The following is a 14,624-nucleotide window of genomic DNA, read 5'->3' as shown; positions in this document are numbered from 1 at the left end:
AAACGATGTTTTGATTGATCAAGTTCGATCGTTATAATTGGAAGAGTAGACGTAATAGTCGGGTGAGACGCCGCACCGCGCACGTGTCGCGCAGCTCAAGGCGCGGCGTCCTCGAAGTGCGTGCGTGGTGCGCGCGCGGCGGCGTCGCGGCGCACGCGCGTGGCGCGCACCAGCTCGGGCGTGGGCGGCCGCCGCACCGGCTGCGTCGACGCCATGCGCAGGTGCGCGTACAGCGGGATCTAACGACACACACACACATCACAGTAGCCGGCAGAAAATATTGTACATCGACCTTTAGATAGAGATTTCGGCTTCGTAGAGCGCTGTCTCTGTCACTCATACGTGACGTTCTATGTGGTATGTCGGGCTCAAGGACAGATTTTCTAGACAATATTTCCTGCCGAGTAGTACCTACTGTACTTCCAAATCCAAAGGCTTGCGACTGCAATAAACCATGAAAAAGTGATACAATTGTAATATACTTAGTTATATTAGACAGTAGTAGACAAGAAATTCGCAATAGGTACAAGTTAGGTAACTACAAAGGTAAATAAGTATGGGGTAGGCAAGTAAATTTAAGGTAGCAACGGTTAAAAAAACTACGCCTAAAATTAATTATCTTATAATAATATAACCAAATCAATCTATCTGTAATCTGTTGACAACTTAGCGACATTTTTATTCCGTAAGTCGTGACTGCATAGGATAGGAATCTCCGTATCTCCGTAAGAAGAGCCGTGTCAGCGGCGCGCCACCGTATGTGTGGTATACCTACGTACGTATATTTCTCGCGTCACGTGACTAAGGAAGCCCGGCCTGCTTGAATATGAAAGTATCTCTTCAGGCTGTAGCTATACGAACCGTCGGGAGCGAGTCGTTGAGCTTGGGCGGCGGTTGCGGCTCGGGGCGGCGCGGCAACGTCAGGTGGCGGCCCAGCAGCGGCTCGGCGCACGGCGCGCCAAACGTGCGCGTGCGCAGCTCGCGCGCGGTGATGTCCCGCAGCGTGTCCACCGCCGCCTGCCCCGGCACGAAGCGCGACACCCAGCCGCCGCGCCACACCTGCGCACCACTGACCTGATAATACATCAATCAGTCTGCTCGCGTCCACTGCTGGACATAGGCCTTCCCGAGAGCGCGCCACCACACTCGGTCCTCCACCTTCCTCATCCACCCACTTCCCGCTACCTTCATGTCCCATACTGCACTTGCTATAGTTTAATTAGCCAGCTAGAGATCCAGAAGTTAGCATGCTTCCATTTTAAACAATTTTATCCCTTATCCCTCATTTTTATTTTTTTATTTTATTTCGACTTAAAAGTGAACATTTTACAGCACACTTTTAGACTAAAGCACTAGATACCGTGGTCTGTGCCTAGGGCTGACAAAGATCATTGAACTTATTGGACGAAAGTAGTAGGTACAGTATATAGCTACCTTGAAGGTGGTGAAGCTGGCCACCTTCCGCACGTCGGGCGGGAAGCGCGTCACGTCGATGCTCCACGGCACGAAGCTGCCCAGCGTCTGCAGGTACTCGCCCGACAGCCGCCACATGCGCACGCTGTAGTCCGACGAACCACTGCCCCCACGACAAACGATAAGTTAATACATAAAACTATCCAGCACAAGATACTCTTACCTACCTACCACAAATTCAGTTACGTTGCAAACGTAAATAAACAGGAAATGCTGAAAAGTTATGCCTAATCTTATAGCTAGGTAATTATCATATTAAGTAATTGAAGCGATAACATTGCAATCATGATTCATGAGTAATGCACCAATCTGAATCTGCTTCTTTGCTCTTGTGTGGCTAAAAAAGTTATTGGAAAAAATTCTCAATAGCATCTTGATCTTGATCAGAAATTGGCGATGTTACACTTCTATACCTCAGGAAGCACATAAAGCCCTTGATCTTCTCCCATCGGACTAATAAGAGTGAAGGATTACAGAGTATTGCATACATCCCATCGTATGTGTAGTTGACTAGTCTGTGTCTCCATTGAGATTGGTTGGTGTGACCGAAATCCAGTCAGAAGTCAGGACTGCAGCCTGCAGGAGAACATCGTTTCGTATAGTAGGCGAGTAGCATTGCGTGAAGCTGAACGAGCTGTAGCGACTGTTTTGCCTCTTGAAAGACAGGAGCGCGGCATATCAAGCTGACTGCGCTCGCTACTCAGAGAAGCACTGACAAGAGAAGTAAACCTGAGCACGAGCCGAGGGTCGTCGATGTAAACGAGCGCAGTGACGCAGCGCAGATGAGCGCGGTAGCTGTTGAGCAGCACGGGCAGGGGCTGGTCGCGCACGCTGCGCTTGGCGCGCCCCTCTATGCGGTCGCGCCACAGGAACGGAAACATCAGCCGTAGTTGTGGCATGTTCACGTGCACCTGGACAATGTGATTAGCAAAGTGCATTTAGGGCAAAAGTCTTATGTCCTTCAACCTAGCGTCTATAGTTCTATACATAGTCATTGTTTTCCACGATTGTCGTCAAGGGCAAGCCTATCTTATAAAATGAAAAGCTAGCTCTACCTCTCGTATAGGAAGCTCACCACACCATCTTTAATACAAAAGTTGTGATTCTCAAATATATTTACCATATACCTGCCTAAAATCTATTGTAACAACTGGCTGAATTTTTGTAATTGTTGCTCCAACCACCTCCAACTGTGCATTTAAGCAAATATTATAGTTAAAGCGTGTCAGCTAATATTGTAGGCGATTGTGATCGTTACACAGTTGTCAAGTCATGGCGGAAGGCCTTTTTCAATTTCGCCGCAATTTATAAATTTTTTTTGGTTTCGTCACCTTTTTTAACTTTAGTTTCTGACAAGTAACTTGAGGAAAAATTTATGAAATTCAAAACTTTGTTGACTTGCCTGTTCATTTACGAGATAGTTCTTCATAAGCCAAACTTTGATGTACCCTACAGTGGTGCCAGCGAAGAGGAAGTCGTTGTCGATGTCCGTGGCGAAGGCGGACACGTAGTCCCCGGTGTTGTGGATGCCCTGGAAGGCACCTTGCAGCCCGCCGGCCGGGTGGTCCGACCAGCACTGCACCTGCCCATTCTCCAGACTTACTATGAGGGACGCTGAAATATCCAGTAGTCTGAAGGTTGCGATGATCTCCTGCTGGGTTTATTTGCGGGCAGGCTTCAGTTGCGACGTATTGTATAAAACTGAGTATCTGAGTAATGCATATCTGTACAACATACGTGCACATCACAATATGTGGTTTTCCGTGGGTTTTTCTGGTGCGAATCCGTTTGGCTAAGTTGTGACCAATCGATTGTAAGTAACTTTGACCAAAGTCAAATGTAAGTCAGAGTAACTAGATAATGACTGTGGAACTCCAAATTTAACCTTTTTGTGTCCCGGCGAGAATATTAAGCCATCGGTCCCGGTTATAATAATACCCAAAATAGTCGCTGAAGACCCCAGGATCAAAACCGCGTTTAGTCAAGTTTTATGCGGAGGAATTTAGGAAGCCACCGCATGATTATCCTTAAAAAACCCTCAGATTAACGAATAGAACTACCGAGAACCGCAGCGTTGGAAGATCACTCTCTAGGTGGATGGACGACATCAAGCGAGTTGCAGGCAGCCACTGGATTCAGGCGGTGCAAGACCATGGCGTGTGAAAGTCTCTATAAGAGACCTATGTCCAGCAGTAGACGTCTATCGGTTGATGACGATGATTATGAATGGATAGAGCTAACAATGAAAGCCATTTGATCGCGCGGAGTACCAACCGACGCGCATGTGGCAGGGCCGGGTGGTGAGGAAGATCATTGCGTGCGAGGCGAGCTGGCGCATGTTCTGCGCGCGCGCCGGCAGTGTCACCGTGGACACGCGACGCGCGCGCGCCTTCTGCATCGCAGCCGACGAGTCGATCAACTCGCGACCGCTCTTGCTGCCAAAAAATGCACTCGCAGTAATAAAATGTCCAGGCTTCCTCCGGAGATACGAGTAGGTATATATTATCTACAGACACTTAGTATAAGTAGGCAAGAGCAATTAATTTATTACTTTTTGGCTTTAGAAATGGGTGTCATTTTGATACTTAATCATTAATTTTTCCGAAAAAACCGATTTTGCTGTCGATTACGATTAAATAAGTACGATGAATTAAACGGTTTTCTTACACAATCGGGGGGCTGATACTTACCTACATTTAAGTAAATAAAAATGTTTTTTTTCAAACTACAAAAATTACAACTGTTGCAACATTGTATTTCTGTGTAGGAATAAGCTAAGCAATTAAATTACCTCGGTTGCCTTATTGTGGACATGCTGCGTCGAGCGGTCGCCACTGACGCGGCTTGCGGCGAGGCGGGGCGCTTGCTGTACTTCAACTTTATACGCAACATGGGGTCCGTGCATGAGAAATGCCTGTGGAATAATTACTATAACCATCAGCTTTTCAACTCCCTGTACCGCTACCCGTCTAAACCAAAAATTCCCATTGAATAACAGTGGTACTCAACGGGACAACATTTCCAAAAAATTCCCGTTGAGTCACAGTGTTGCTCACGGGGGTGTTACTCAACGGGAATAAGCAACATGTCTAAGCAACTCCCCGAGCAAGCAAGCCCGCTTCCATCATAGACGGCATCATCATGTCTTACCAGGTGAGATTACAGTCAAAGGCTATGAAGCTTGCCCAATAATAATTATTAGTTGGAGTTACAAAATTTCTCTCAAAGCTACCAAGACATGCCAGAATAACACAATATTTCCTTCGCAGTGAAGGTGCTGTCCCTTTGTGATATCTAACATGTCTGGTGAGCCAGACAGAGGCCCCTTATCTACCTATATTATGTTAGGCAGTCAATTGAAGCAGTTAAGTTCATTTATTTGAACACTTTGTGCCATTTAGTTAGCCCTATCCCAGGCATCCGTAAATCTTTTGCATCAAAAAACAGAGTTAATCTTCATACCTTCATTAAGCCTTCATACCTGTATGGCTGGCCAGTCTCGAGCTTCCAGAAGATGAGCTCCGAGTTGTAGGAGGCGGTGACGAGCGTGAGCGGCGCGCGCACGGCCGCCGCGAGCACGTCGTCCGAGTGCCTCGTCTCCCACGCCTTGCCGCTGGAGCTGGTGCCCGAGTCCTCGAACTCTGTGACGTGGCGGTTCCAGCCCACTGCTAAGATCCTATTGCATTTTTTGAGATCTTTGAGATCATGGATGTTTTATATTCTTGATGATGATAGACTGATTAATTATTTCAGACCCTAAACTTGTTTTGTGTCGCGATAAATTTCGTTCTTATTCACAAAACGTATTAGTTTTGACGGTTTTTTGTTCTCATTTGTTTTCCGACATGATGTCTGGTGTTGCTGATTGGTTAATTTGGAAGAAGCCATTTTACGAAAACCTATACCTACCTACCTAAGTAGGTACTTACTTATTTGATATTTATTTATAGCAAATGAAATAACCTTCCTTCCACCCAGAAGCAGTTAGTAACTTCACACATATGTTCAATCTCCATACTTCTTAAACATAGGCCCGTGTTGAAGTTCCAAACCTACAAAAATATACTATATTCTATTTAAAACACTTTAGTTACTTATAGCCAGCTAAGAAAACTGCTTTCAGAGAATGAATAGCGAGTCAATTGAGAATCTTTTTATTCACCTGAACTTAAGTGATTTTCGCTGCCTATAAACATTTATTACAGGATTTAGGGGAACCGTCAATGCGTTCGAGGAATTGAATCCATAAGGATTTCCCTCCTCCCCAAATGAAGAAAACATAATAGGTATTAGGTAACCTTAAGCGTGCCGTTTCTGGCGCCGGTAAGCAGTAGCTGGTAGCCAGGGTCGAAGCAAGCGGCCGTGATCTCCACGGGGATCAGCTCGCCGTGCAGCAGGCGCGTGTGGGCGTCGCGGACCAGCACATTGCGCTTACCTGCGATTGGAGTCATCTCTCACTCATGAGTCAGGACTGAAAACATTGAAGCCAAATAGTCCACGTGGATAATGTGGCATTTATTTATTCCTAACTTTTAGCTTTCAAACTAAGCCCTCGAAAACTATGAGGTCTCAAGGTGTCCGAATGGCGACCTCACACCAAAAGTAGTATTGTCCGTTCATCGAAACTTGACGCGTGAGAATATATTGGCATCATTGTCATTGCTTTGTTTGCTTAGAAGTTAGGGCTTATTATTGTGTGATTTGTAATGGTGCCAACATATTCTCACGCGACAAGTTACGATGGACGAACATTAAGTAGCCCCCACTAGAGTGACAAAGCGGTGATAGCCTAGTGGAGTGGTGATACCCTACTGGAAAACGGTTGACACGTCAACCTCTAACTAAGAAAGTCAGGGGTTCGATCCTGGGCACATCCAACCCCTAACTTTGATGATATATACTTACTAGGTAGTATGATAAGTAAAAGATACCTACTACTAAGTAGGTAATAGTAAAAGACTATAAAATAACTAGATTCCCGATGTTTATCGACTAAAAGTTGAAGCATGGTATGGAAGTGACCTGTGACTGGATCCCAGTTGATGATGATGCTGTCCATGCCGCATGTGATGACGACCTTGAAGAGCGGGTTGTACAGCACCTTGGCGACCGCGCGCGAGTGCGTGAACCCGTCCGTGTGTTGGGCATTCAGTTGTTCGTCGAGGACTATCACTGCGATCTTGATGGCTGCGAGGATGAACTCGCGAGTTGCGGGGTTGTATACTGCGGAGATGGGCGTGCGCTCGCCGATCTGGGATGGGATGTCGATGTAGGTCTGTGACAAGTGGAAATGAATGATGATCATTCTTATCTAAGGTCTTATTGATTATCTAAGTAGCGGTTTACTAACCGCTATCTAAGTACTCGATAATTTGGTCAGAAGAAAGTTTTACTCGTAGATCTCTATGATTAAATATGATATGATTGATAGGTAGGTACCTATATAAAAACCTATTAAATATAGGTAGGTACCTATATTTAATTTGTAAAAATGAATTCTAAACTAAGTAGTTGCCTTTCCGTCAAAACACTTAGGTGTTTGGTATGTAAGTAAGAATGGTAATGAGTTCAAAAATATTTCATGGTCTTAATATTTTGACGTCATAAATTCATAATCCCCTCGCTGACAAATGGGCTGACCTCATGGGTCAAATCTTGCACTTTTGTGAAAATTTATAATTTTGCTTTTTAAAATTAAATTTATAATTTTAACAATTTTTGTAAGTATGTTTATGTTAGTTTGTACTCGTAGTTTAATTAGTGTAAAGTAAATGGCTTTATGGCCGTTCTAATTAAATAATAAATAAATAATAATAATAATAACCCAATCCACCGTAACTCTTAAAAGACTTCGATCCACCACCACCTCCTCCATCGATCCACCACAGTCTCCACGGTCTCGATGCCACCACCGTCGTCCAAGGTTTTCCTCGGACGGTGGTGACATCGAGATACCTATATAAGCTTGCGCCGTTCGCTAAATCTTCTCTCTCTCTACGGTCATTCCTTCAAACTGGCACAAATTGGACTGCTTCAGTCGGTCAAACCATGTTGTTGATGAGTGGCATTTTCTTCTTCTGCCCTCAGTGTTGCCCGTAACACTCTGCTTCTCTAGACTGTTATTCCCACGGGCCACGCCGCATGATAATGTGCCCGAAGTAAGAAAGCAGCCGTTGGTAACAAATGGAGTAGTCGAGTAGGTAGTTATGCCAAGTTACACTAACTTTCTCACCTGCACGCAAACATGTCCCTGCACGTCCCACACCTTGATGACGCGGTCTCGGGACAGTGAGTAGACGAGCTGGCCGTTGTTCTGCAGCACGAGCGCCGTGATGCCTGCGTGGTGGCCGTGGAAGGTCACGCTGGCCTTGCTGGGCACGAAGGGGTTCCACACGCGCACCGCGCAGTCGGGCCCGCCCGTCGCGAGCACGTGCGCGTCTTCGTCGAACACGAAGCATTGAATACCCTGGAACATTGGACCCACTCCAGCTTCGTTCGAGTGGAATTTATATAAAAAATCTTTCTAATTGGAGATCTTTTGTGCTGCACTTTGATGCCAATCAGTTTCTGTTTACTAGATTTAACCGTTGCCAGTTACAAGGGTGCAGATGTGAAAACATGTAACTTAATAATGTACTTTTTTGGGACTCCTACACATTCGCCATGCTCGTCATTTCATTGATATCGTGACTCGCTTTATACGTTTCCTTTTATAGTTACCCAACGCCTATTAAACCCCAATCTGCATTATCCTCAGGCCTATCCTTATTAGTTACCAACAGGCTAGTTTGTAGTTCAGTCAAAGATCCAACCAAAAAGTTTTTAACAAAGTAAAAAGACCTTGTCAACCCGGAACATGTTGTACGTCTTGGAGGCAGCGAGGTCGCACATCAGCAGCGCGTCAGGGCACGTGGAGCACGACACGATGCAGTGCAGCGATGCGTAGTACGACACTTGCCGCACCCAGTCGCTGTGCACCCGGCTCATCTCCGTCAGCTTCAACTCTGGGAGGAGACGAGGCTGGAATCGATTTTTTTATTGCAGGATAAGCTTGCTCTTCAAGACAGTCATGCTTAAGGAAATCAATGATGATGACTAACATCATAGCATCATAGCATCATAGCTAGAAGATGCCTATGTGGAGTAGATGTTGGAGTCCCAAGGTATATACTAAATGGAAGCGCGCACACAGCGGAATTAGGTATTTCCGCACCGGATTTTTATACATTTAAATTCAAATTTACGGATTTTAAAACTCACTGCATCTCACCGCATCGTGGTGCGCGCTAATTATACTTAATGGTTCTTAAAGAATACCTTCCCGTCTCTGCAGATCCACGTGCATCAACTGCAACAGTGGCCGGCCGGCCTGGTTGCGGAACGGGCCCCGCTCTATCGGCGAAAACGTCATCACTCGCACGTTCCCCACCACGTCACCACATACACTCTTGATGAATACCTACCCGTCTCTGCAGATCCACGTGCCTCAACTGCAACAGTGGCCGGCCGGCCTGGTTGCGGAACGGGCCCCGCTCTATCGGCGAAAACGTCATCACTCGCACGTTCCCCACCACGTCACCACATACACTCTTGATGAATACCTACCCGTCTCTGCAGATCCACGTGCCTCAACTGCAACAGTGGCCGGCCGGCCTGGTTGCGGAACGGGCCCCGCTCTATCGGCGAAAACGTCATCACTCGCACGTTCCCCACCACGTCACCACATACACTCTTGATGAATACCTACCCGTCTCTGCAGATCCACGTGCCTCAACTGCAACAGTGGCCGGCCGGCCTGGTTGCGGAACGGGCCCCGCTCTATCGGCGAAAACGTCATCACTCGCACGTTCCCCACCACGTCACCACATACACTCTTGATGAATACCTACCCGTCTCTGCAGATCCACGTGCCTCAACTGCAACAGTGGCCGGCCGGCCTGGTTGCGGAACGGGCCCCGCTCTATCGGCGAAAACGTCATCACTCGCACGTTCCCCGCCACGTCACCACATACCAAAATAGAGTGCTCATTTGGATCCTTGTTGAAATGGTAATGCATTGTGCATATCTGTTAATCAAAATTGGTCTATACTTACTTATATTCAAAAAACATTTACTTACCATGAATGATCATTAATTTTATAGGGTGAACTTTCATTCCCCATGATCGTTCTGTTGAAAAAAGAAGATTCTTAAGCCCATTTTATATTTTTTAAATCTGTAGTCATCTGTAGTGATTACACTAAACGTTTAATTCTTCCGGATGTAGTACCTACGCAAAATGTCGATATGCTCAATAACCTTAAGCCGGCGCTTCACTCTTGTGGCAAACAACAAACAGCAAGCATCGGCAAATATTACAGATGACTTGCCTGCCAATCGGAACGCCCGCCCCAAAGCTTTGGCAAGCATACGCAAACACGCTTGCTGATTGCTGTTTGTCACAAGCGCCTGGCGCAGGTATTACAGTCGAAATTAATAGTATGAGAGTCATTTTTATGTACGTGAAGCCAAAATCATGTAGGTACCATGTATTCCCAACTGCTGATGACGATCTTGAGGGTGAATGTTTTGGCGGTGCAGTCGTAGAAGCGGAGATCGCGCTCCGTCGAGCTGGTCACCACAATGTTGACGTCCGGCAGGCATACCATGTCCGTCACCCAGGTGGTACGTACCTTCAGGTGTGCTGGTAAGGAAAGCGATCCTTTTGGTAAAAGAGGATTAATGAAGGAGGAAAATATTTACCTAGTTACTATACAACTTTTTCATATTTGTAAGTAGACGCAATAGATAGAATGGACTGCAATCAATCACATTTGCTGGTAAGTGATGATGCAGCCCGAAGTGGAACGTGCTTACCCAGAAAATGCCTATTCACTCTTGATTTGAAGGTAGATACCAATGTCATCAGTGGAGGGGAAAACCGAAGCCTGAAGAACTTCCATATCCTTAAGGTGTCAAAATCAAGTCCGTTCAATATCAACGTTAGACGACCACATTGATGTCAGCTGCTTTGGTAGAAAAGTGAAGGAGGAACTAATTTAAATAGTTCGCATAAATTTTGACGCAAGAAAAATAGTTTTCAATTCCAACGTAACTGAGTAATAGTAATCACGTTGAAAATAAATTTCTAGCTGCGTCACCGTTGAAAACTAGTTTCTCGCGAGAATTTTGAAAATAAAACAAAATAAACCCTGTAGTAAACTTAGGCATCTTGTGATCTGTGGTGGAATCAAAAAATTATCAACTAACGGCTGGAGGAGTAGGCTGTCCGTAACAGAGACATTTCTAGCGACCACCAGTTGATCATGCCGTCGCGGCTGACCGTCATGTAGTTCCCTTGCATTGGGTCTGTGCTTCGATCCTGAAGTAAAATAAAAGGTCCAATAAGGAATATTGCTTAGCAGGTTTCCTCGGATAAATATTAGTTACTCCAGTCCTCATCGTTCACATAGCCGGCACTAGCAAGGTCCATTGCTAATGGACATGTCAAGGAGGATCAAATTAATCCATTATTGTTTTCAGGGTTCCGTACCTCAAAAGGAAAAACGGAACCCTTATAGGATCACTTTGTTGTCTGTCTGTCTGTCTGTCAAGAAAGCTACAGGGTACTTCCCGTTGACCTAGAATCATGAAATTTGGCAGGTAGGTAGATCTTATAGCTGACATCTGGGGAAAAATCTGAAAACTGTGAAAATAGGGTTAGATCACGCAAAAAAAAAAAATTGTGGTCATGAGCTAATAATTAGTATTTTCAACTTTCGATGTGAGTGGCTATATCAAGTGGGGTATCATATGAAAGGTCTTCAACTGTACATTCTAAAACAGATTTTTATTTATTTTTATGCATCATAGTTTTTGAATTATAGTGCAAAATGTCGAAAAAATACGACTGTAGTACGGAACCCACATTGCGCGAACCTGACTTGCACTTGGCCGGTTTATTTATTTATTTGACGACCTACGATTTGACCTGGTGGCAAAGAGTAATGCATTCTGAGATGGAAGCAGACTAATTTGGAAGAGTTATGGCAGGTTTTATTAAACCCTTACCTACCCTAATCGTTTCTACGCGGCATCGTATTGGAACGTTAAATCGCATGGTTGTCTTTGCCGGTAATTGCGTCCAATCTAAATCCAAAAACAAGAAATGCCCTTTCCTTAAAGACATCCGGGCAGAAGCATATCCTGGAGACGGACTGGCGATGCTGCGAGCGCATGACGCTGGGCAAGCCCATGATGGGCAGCTGCAGCGAGGCGCGCTGGTTCTCGGGGTCGTTGGCGAAGTAGCCCAGCAGCAGGTGCGAGACCAGCTCGTCCCAGTCAATCTCACCGTTACGAGACGTGTTTATCTGTCAACCATTAAGATTAGTTTAAGTTGCCTCCAGAATCAACGTGAGTGTGCATACCTACTGTCCTTGCCATGGTCACGGTCTTGGAGTTAATTTGTATGTTGCGGCCCAAAAAGGAGAAGGAGAACACTTTAGACTTACACCTTTCTCAGCCAAGACTGGATGGTATGTCGGAAACCGGCATTATGATTATAATTAACATTTATTACCAAATATGGCATTTGAAATTATAAGGACCCCATTTCCGCCCGCAGCTTACATCCGCTGGTTTTTAAATTTTCGTGACGTTTCTTAAATTAAACTAGGAAGGGCAAAGAAGGGAGGAATTTAGGGAGCGAGGGTAAAGACTCAAAAGGTCAAAATGCATCAATTTACAACTTTAATAGGTACTCTAGTGAGTTGCCTTCATGAACAATATGTTGAAGTCTTCATCATCGTATTCCACGTTCAGCAGCGTCCGCAAGAGCCTTCTGAATTCCTCAGCCATCAATTTATTTCTGTACGCCTCTTGAAAGGCCTCTTTGAGCTTCACCATCTCTGCCATGGAGCACCTTTCGTGCAAGGGTGCGTTTCGCCAGCGCTGACGCGACAACGGCACCGTGCTGCCTTCCGACCTTAGATTAGCTTCCGACCGAGTAGATATCGACATGATCGACTTCACGTCACTAGTATTCGCCATTTTGCTAAGTGATTTATTGACTAGGTAAGTCGATTACTAATGATGAATAACAAAAATATTTAGTATTGTAAGTTGTAACTAATAAACTTAGGTAAGTTATCTTTTTTTTAACATGCAAAGTCAATGACAGGGTCGACTGACATCAATATTTGTACGTCATATAAATGACAATTGTCTAATTCGTCTGATTAATGGCATTAATTAGAAAAGCCAATGAAAAGACCTCTTTGTTGATCTTGTGTAAAGGCGGAAACAAATTATCGGACGCGGCGGACAGCCTCGTATACCTATTGATATTTGACAAGGGAGAAAAACAAGATGACCAGCACCTGAACCACAAATTCACGTTTTTCGGATTTTTTGTCTATGTGTGCTATAAGACCTACCTAACTAGTTACCTGCCTTTCATGATTGAAAGGCAACAAGAAGTATTACCCTATAGCGTGCCCTATAGGTTTTCTTGACAGACACGACAGACGGACAACGAAGTGATGGAGGGAGGGAGATGTACCTGTGGCGGTTGCCACAGATTCAACTAGATGGCGCTGTTCAATCGATAACAGTTCATGACGTAGTCCCGAACAATGTACCGCCGACAGTATCTGTGGAATCCAGAGCTGTAAATGCAGAAAAAAAATTATAACCCCAGACTAATAACATAGCCATAGCCGCAAACTGTAGACTAAGTACCAACAAATGCTCAATGTCAACTTAGAGTAATTACTTATATTAAATAATTTAATAATAACAGAAAAAAAAAACTTAAGAGTTTATATAGTAGATAATCTATGGGTGGAGTTAAGAGTTAGATGCACAGAGTACTTTTAACATATGGAAATAGAGTACTATCTCGCGAGCTAATAGTGGCAACAGCTTAGTAGCGCCATCTGTATCTGACGAATGGAACTAATATTCATAATATGTACATACCTACCTATATATATATATATACTGCTTTATAGGTTCATACCTATACATATAATACATACATATAGGACTGCTATGGAAGGTAGGATTGTGTTCAGATTAATTATTTATTAATATTTGACTCCCTTACAATTTAACATATCATGTAAATTTAAAAAAAATCTATAATAATTAATCTGAACACATATTTTTAAATAATAGAAATTTTTGGATTCTAATCTTTATTTTTACCAAAATTAATCCTAATCACTCTTCCTTATCCTAAAACAGTTTATAAAGTTGCCTGAGGACTGGGGTCTGGTGCCGAGTAGTTTAGTTTCAAGATATCAATATTATGAATCCAGGTCATAAAAAGATCCAAATCTTTTGCACGATTTGGAAATTCATGCAGGACATTTTCTAAACCTGAAAAGTAAAAACATGAGTATCTTAGTATGGTCACAAGTTCATAACATGTTCACTAAATCTGACTCAATTAATCTAATCACATCTAATCTGAGGTCGGGGGTTCAATCTAGGGCATGCACCTCTAACTTTTCGGAGTTGTGTGTTTTAACTAATTAAATATCACTTGCTTTAACGGTGAAGGAAAACATCGTGAGGAAACCTGCATGCCTGAAAGTTCTCCATAATGTTATCAAAGGGTGTGAAGTCTACCAATCCGCACATGGCCAGTGTGGTAGATTATGGCTAAACCCCTTCTCACTCTAAGAAGTGACCCGTGCTCTGTAGTGAGCCAGCGATGTGTTGATCATGATAGGAATTTGGTCTAGAAAAACTAAAGAAATACCTACTTCTTTATTCAAATAAACTTGTAAATAGGTGCTTTCGAATCGTCAAGAGAATCTATCACTGGATCGGAACGCCCAATACTTAAAGAAAAACCTATGCGTGAACCACATATTGTCATCAAGTTCAAGGAATTTAATAAAAATTGCATTCAAGGATTAAAGTAGATACCTATGACGGTATTACAATGGCATTTACAAACCTGCAGTGAACCTGAACAGCCTGGAATACAGCCCCTCTTGTAAGAAATGTTCACTAAACTTAACTAGTACCTAACTACAACTATACTGGAGTCCTGTCTCGTAAATAAACACTGGAGTTCTGTCTCAAAACACTAGAGTCCTGTCTCAAAACACTGGAAGTCTCTGTTTCAAACATGGGTACGGAAAACTTAAAATTTCTTTGG

The 14,624-nt window shown here is 44.1% G+C and overlaps 1 protein-coding gene across 1 annotated transcript; it reads right to left on the bottom strand.

Annotated features, from left to right (window-relative positions):
* Window positions 1-95: 95 nt before the first annotated feature.
* Window positions 96-12,595, bottom strand: LOC117984433 (WD repeat-containing protein on Y chromosome-like). Its single transcript, XM_034971050.2, has 18 exons — window positions 12,227-12,595; window positions 11,617-11,823; window positions 10,724-10,835; window positions 10,000-10,157; window positions 9,363-9,539; window positions 8,314-8,493; window positions 7,706-7,939; window positions 6,496-6,748; window positions 5,772-5,908; window positions 5,437-5,525; window positions 4,955-5,149; window positions 4,265-4,387; window positions 3,748-3,908; window positions 2,876-3,087; window positions 2,203-2,384; window positions 1,435-1,576; window positions 862-1,059; window positions 96-239 (listed from the first exon to the last, which is right to left on the bottom strand). Exons 1-18 carry the CDS (start codon window positions 12,500-12,502, stop codon window positions 96-98), a joined length of 3,180 nt encoding a protein of 1,059 aa, XP_034826941.1. The 5' UTR covers window positions 12,503-12,595.
* Between the last annotated feature and the right edge of the window lie 2,029 nt (window positions 12,596-14,624).

Source organism: Maniola hyperantus, chromosome 8 (genome assembly GCF_902806685.2).
Source record: "Maniola hyperantus chromosome 8, iAphHyp1.2, whole genome shotgun sequence".
NCBI lineage: Eukaryota > Metazoa > Arthropoda > Insecta > Lepidoptera > Nymphalidae > Maniola > Maniola hyperantus.
This window is presented reverse-complemented; position numbering and strand designations above follow the sequence as displayed.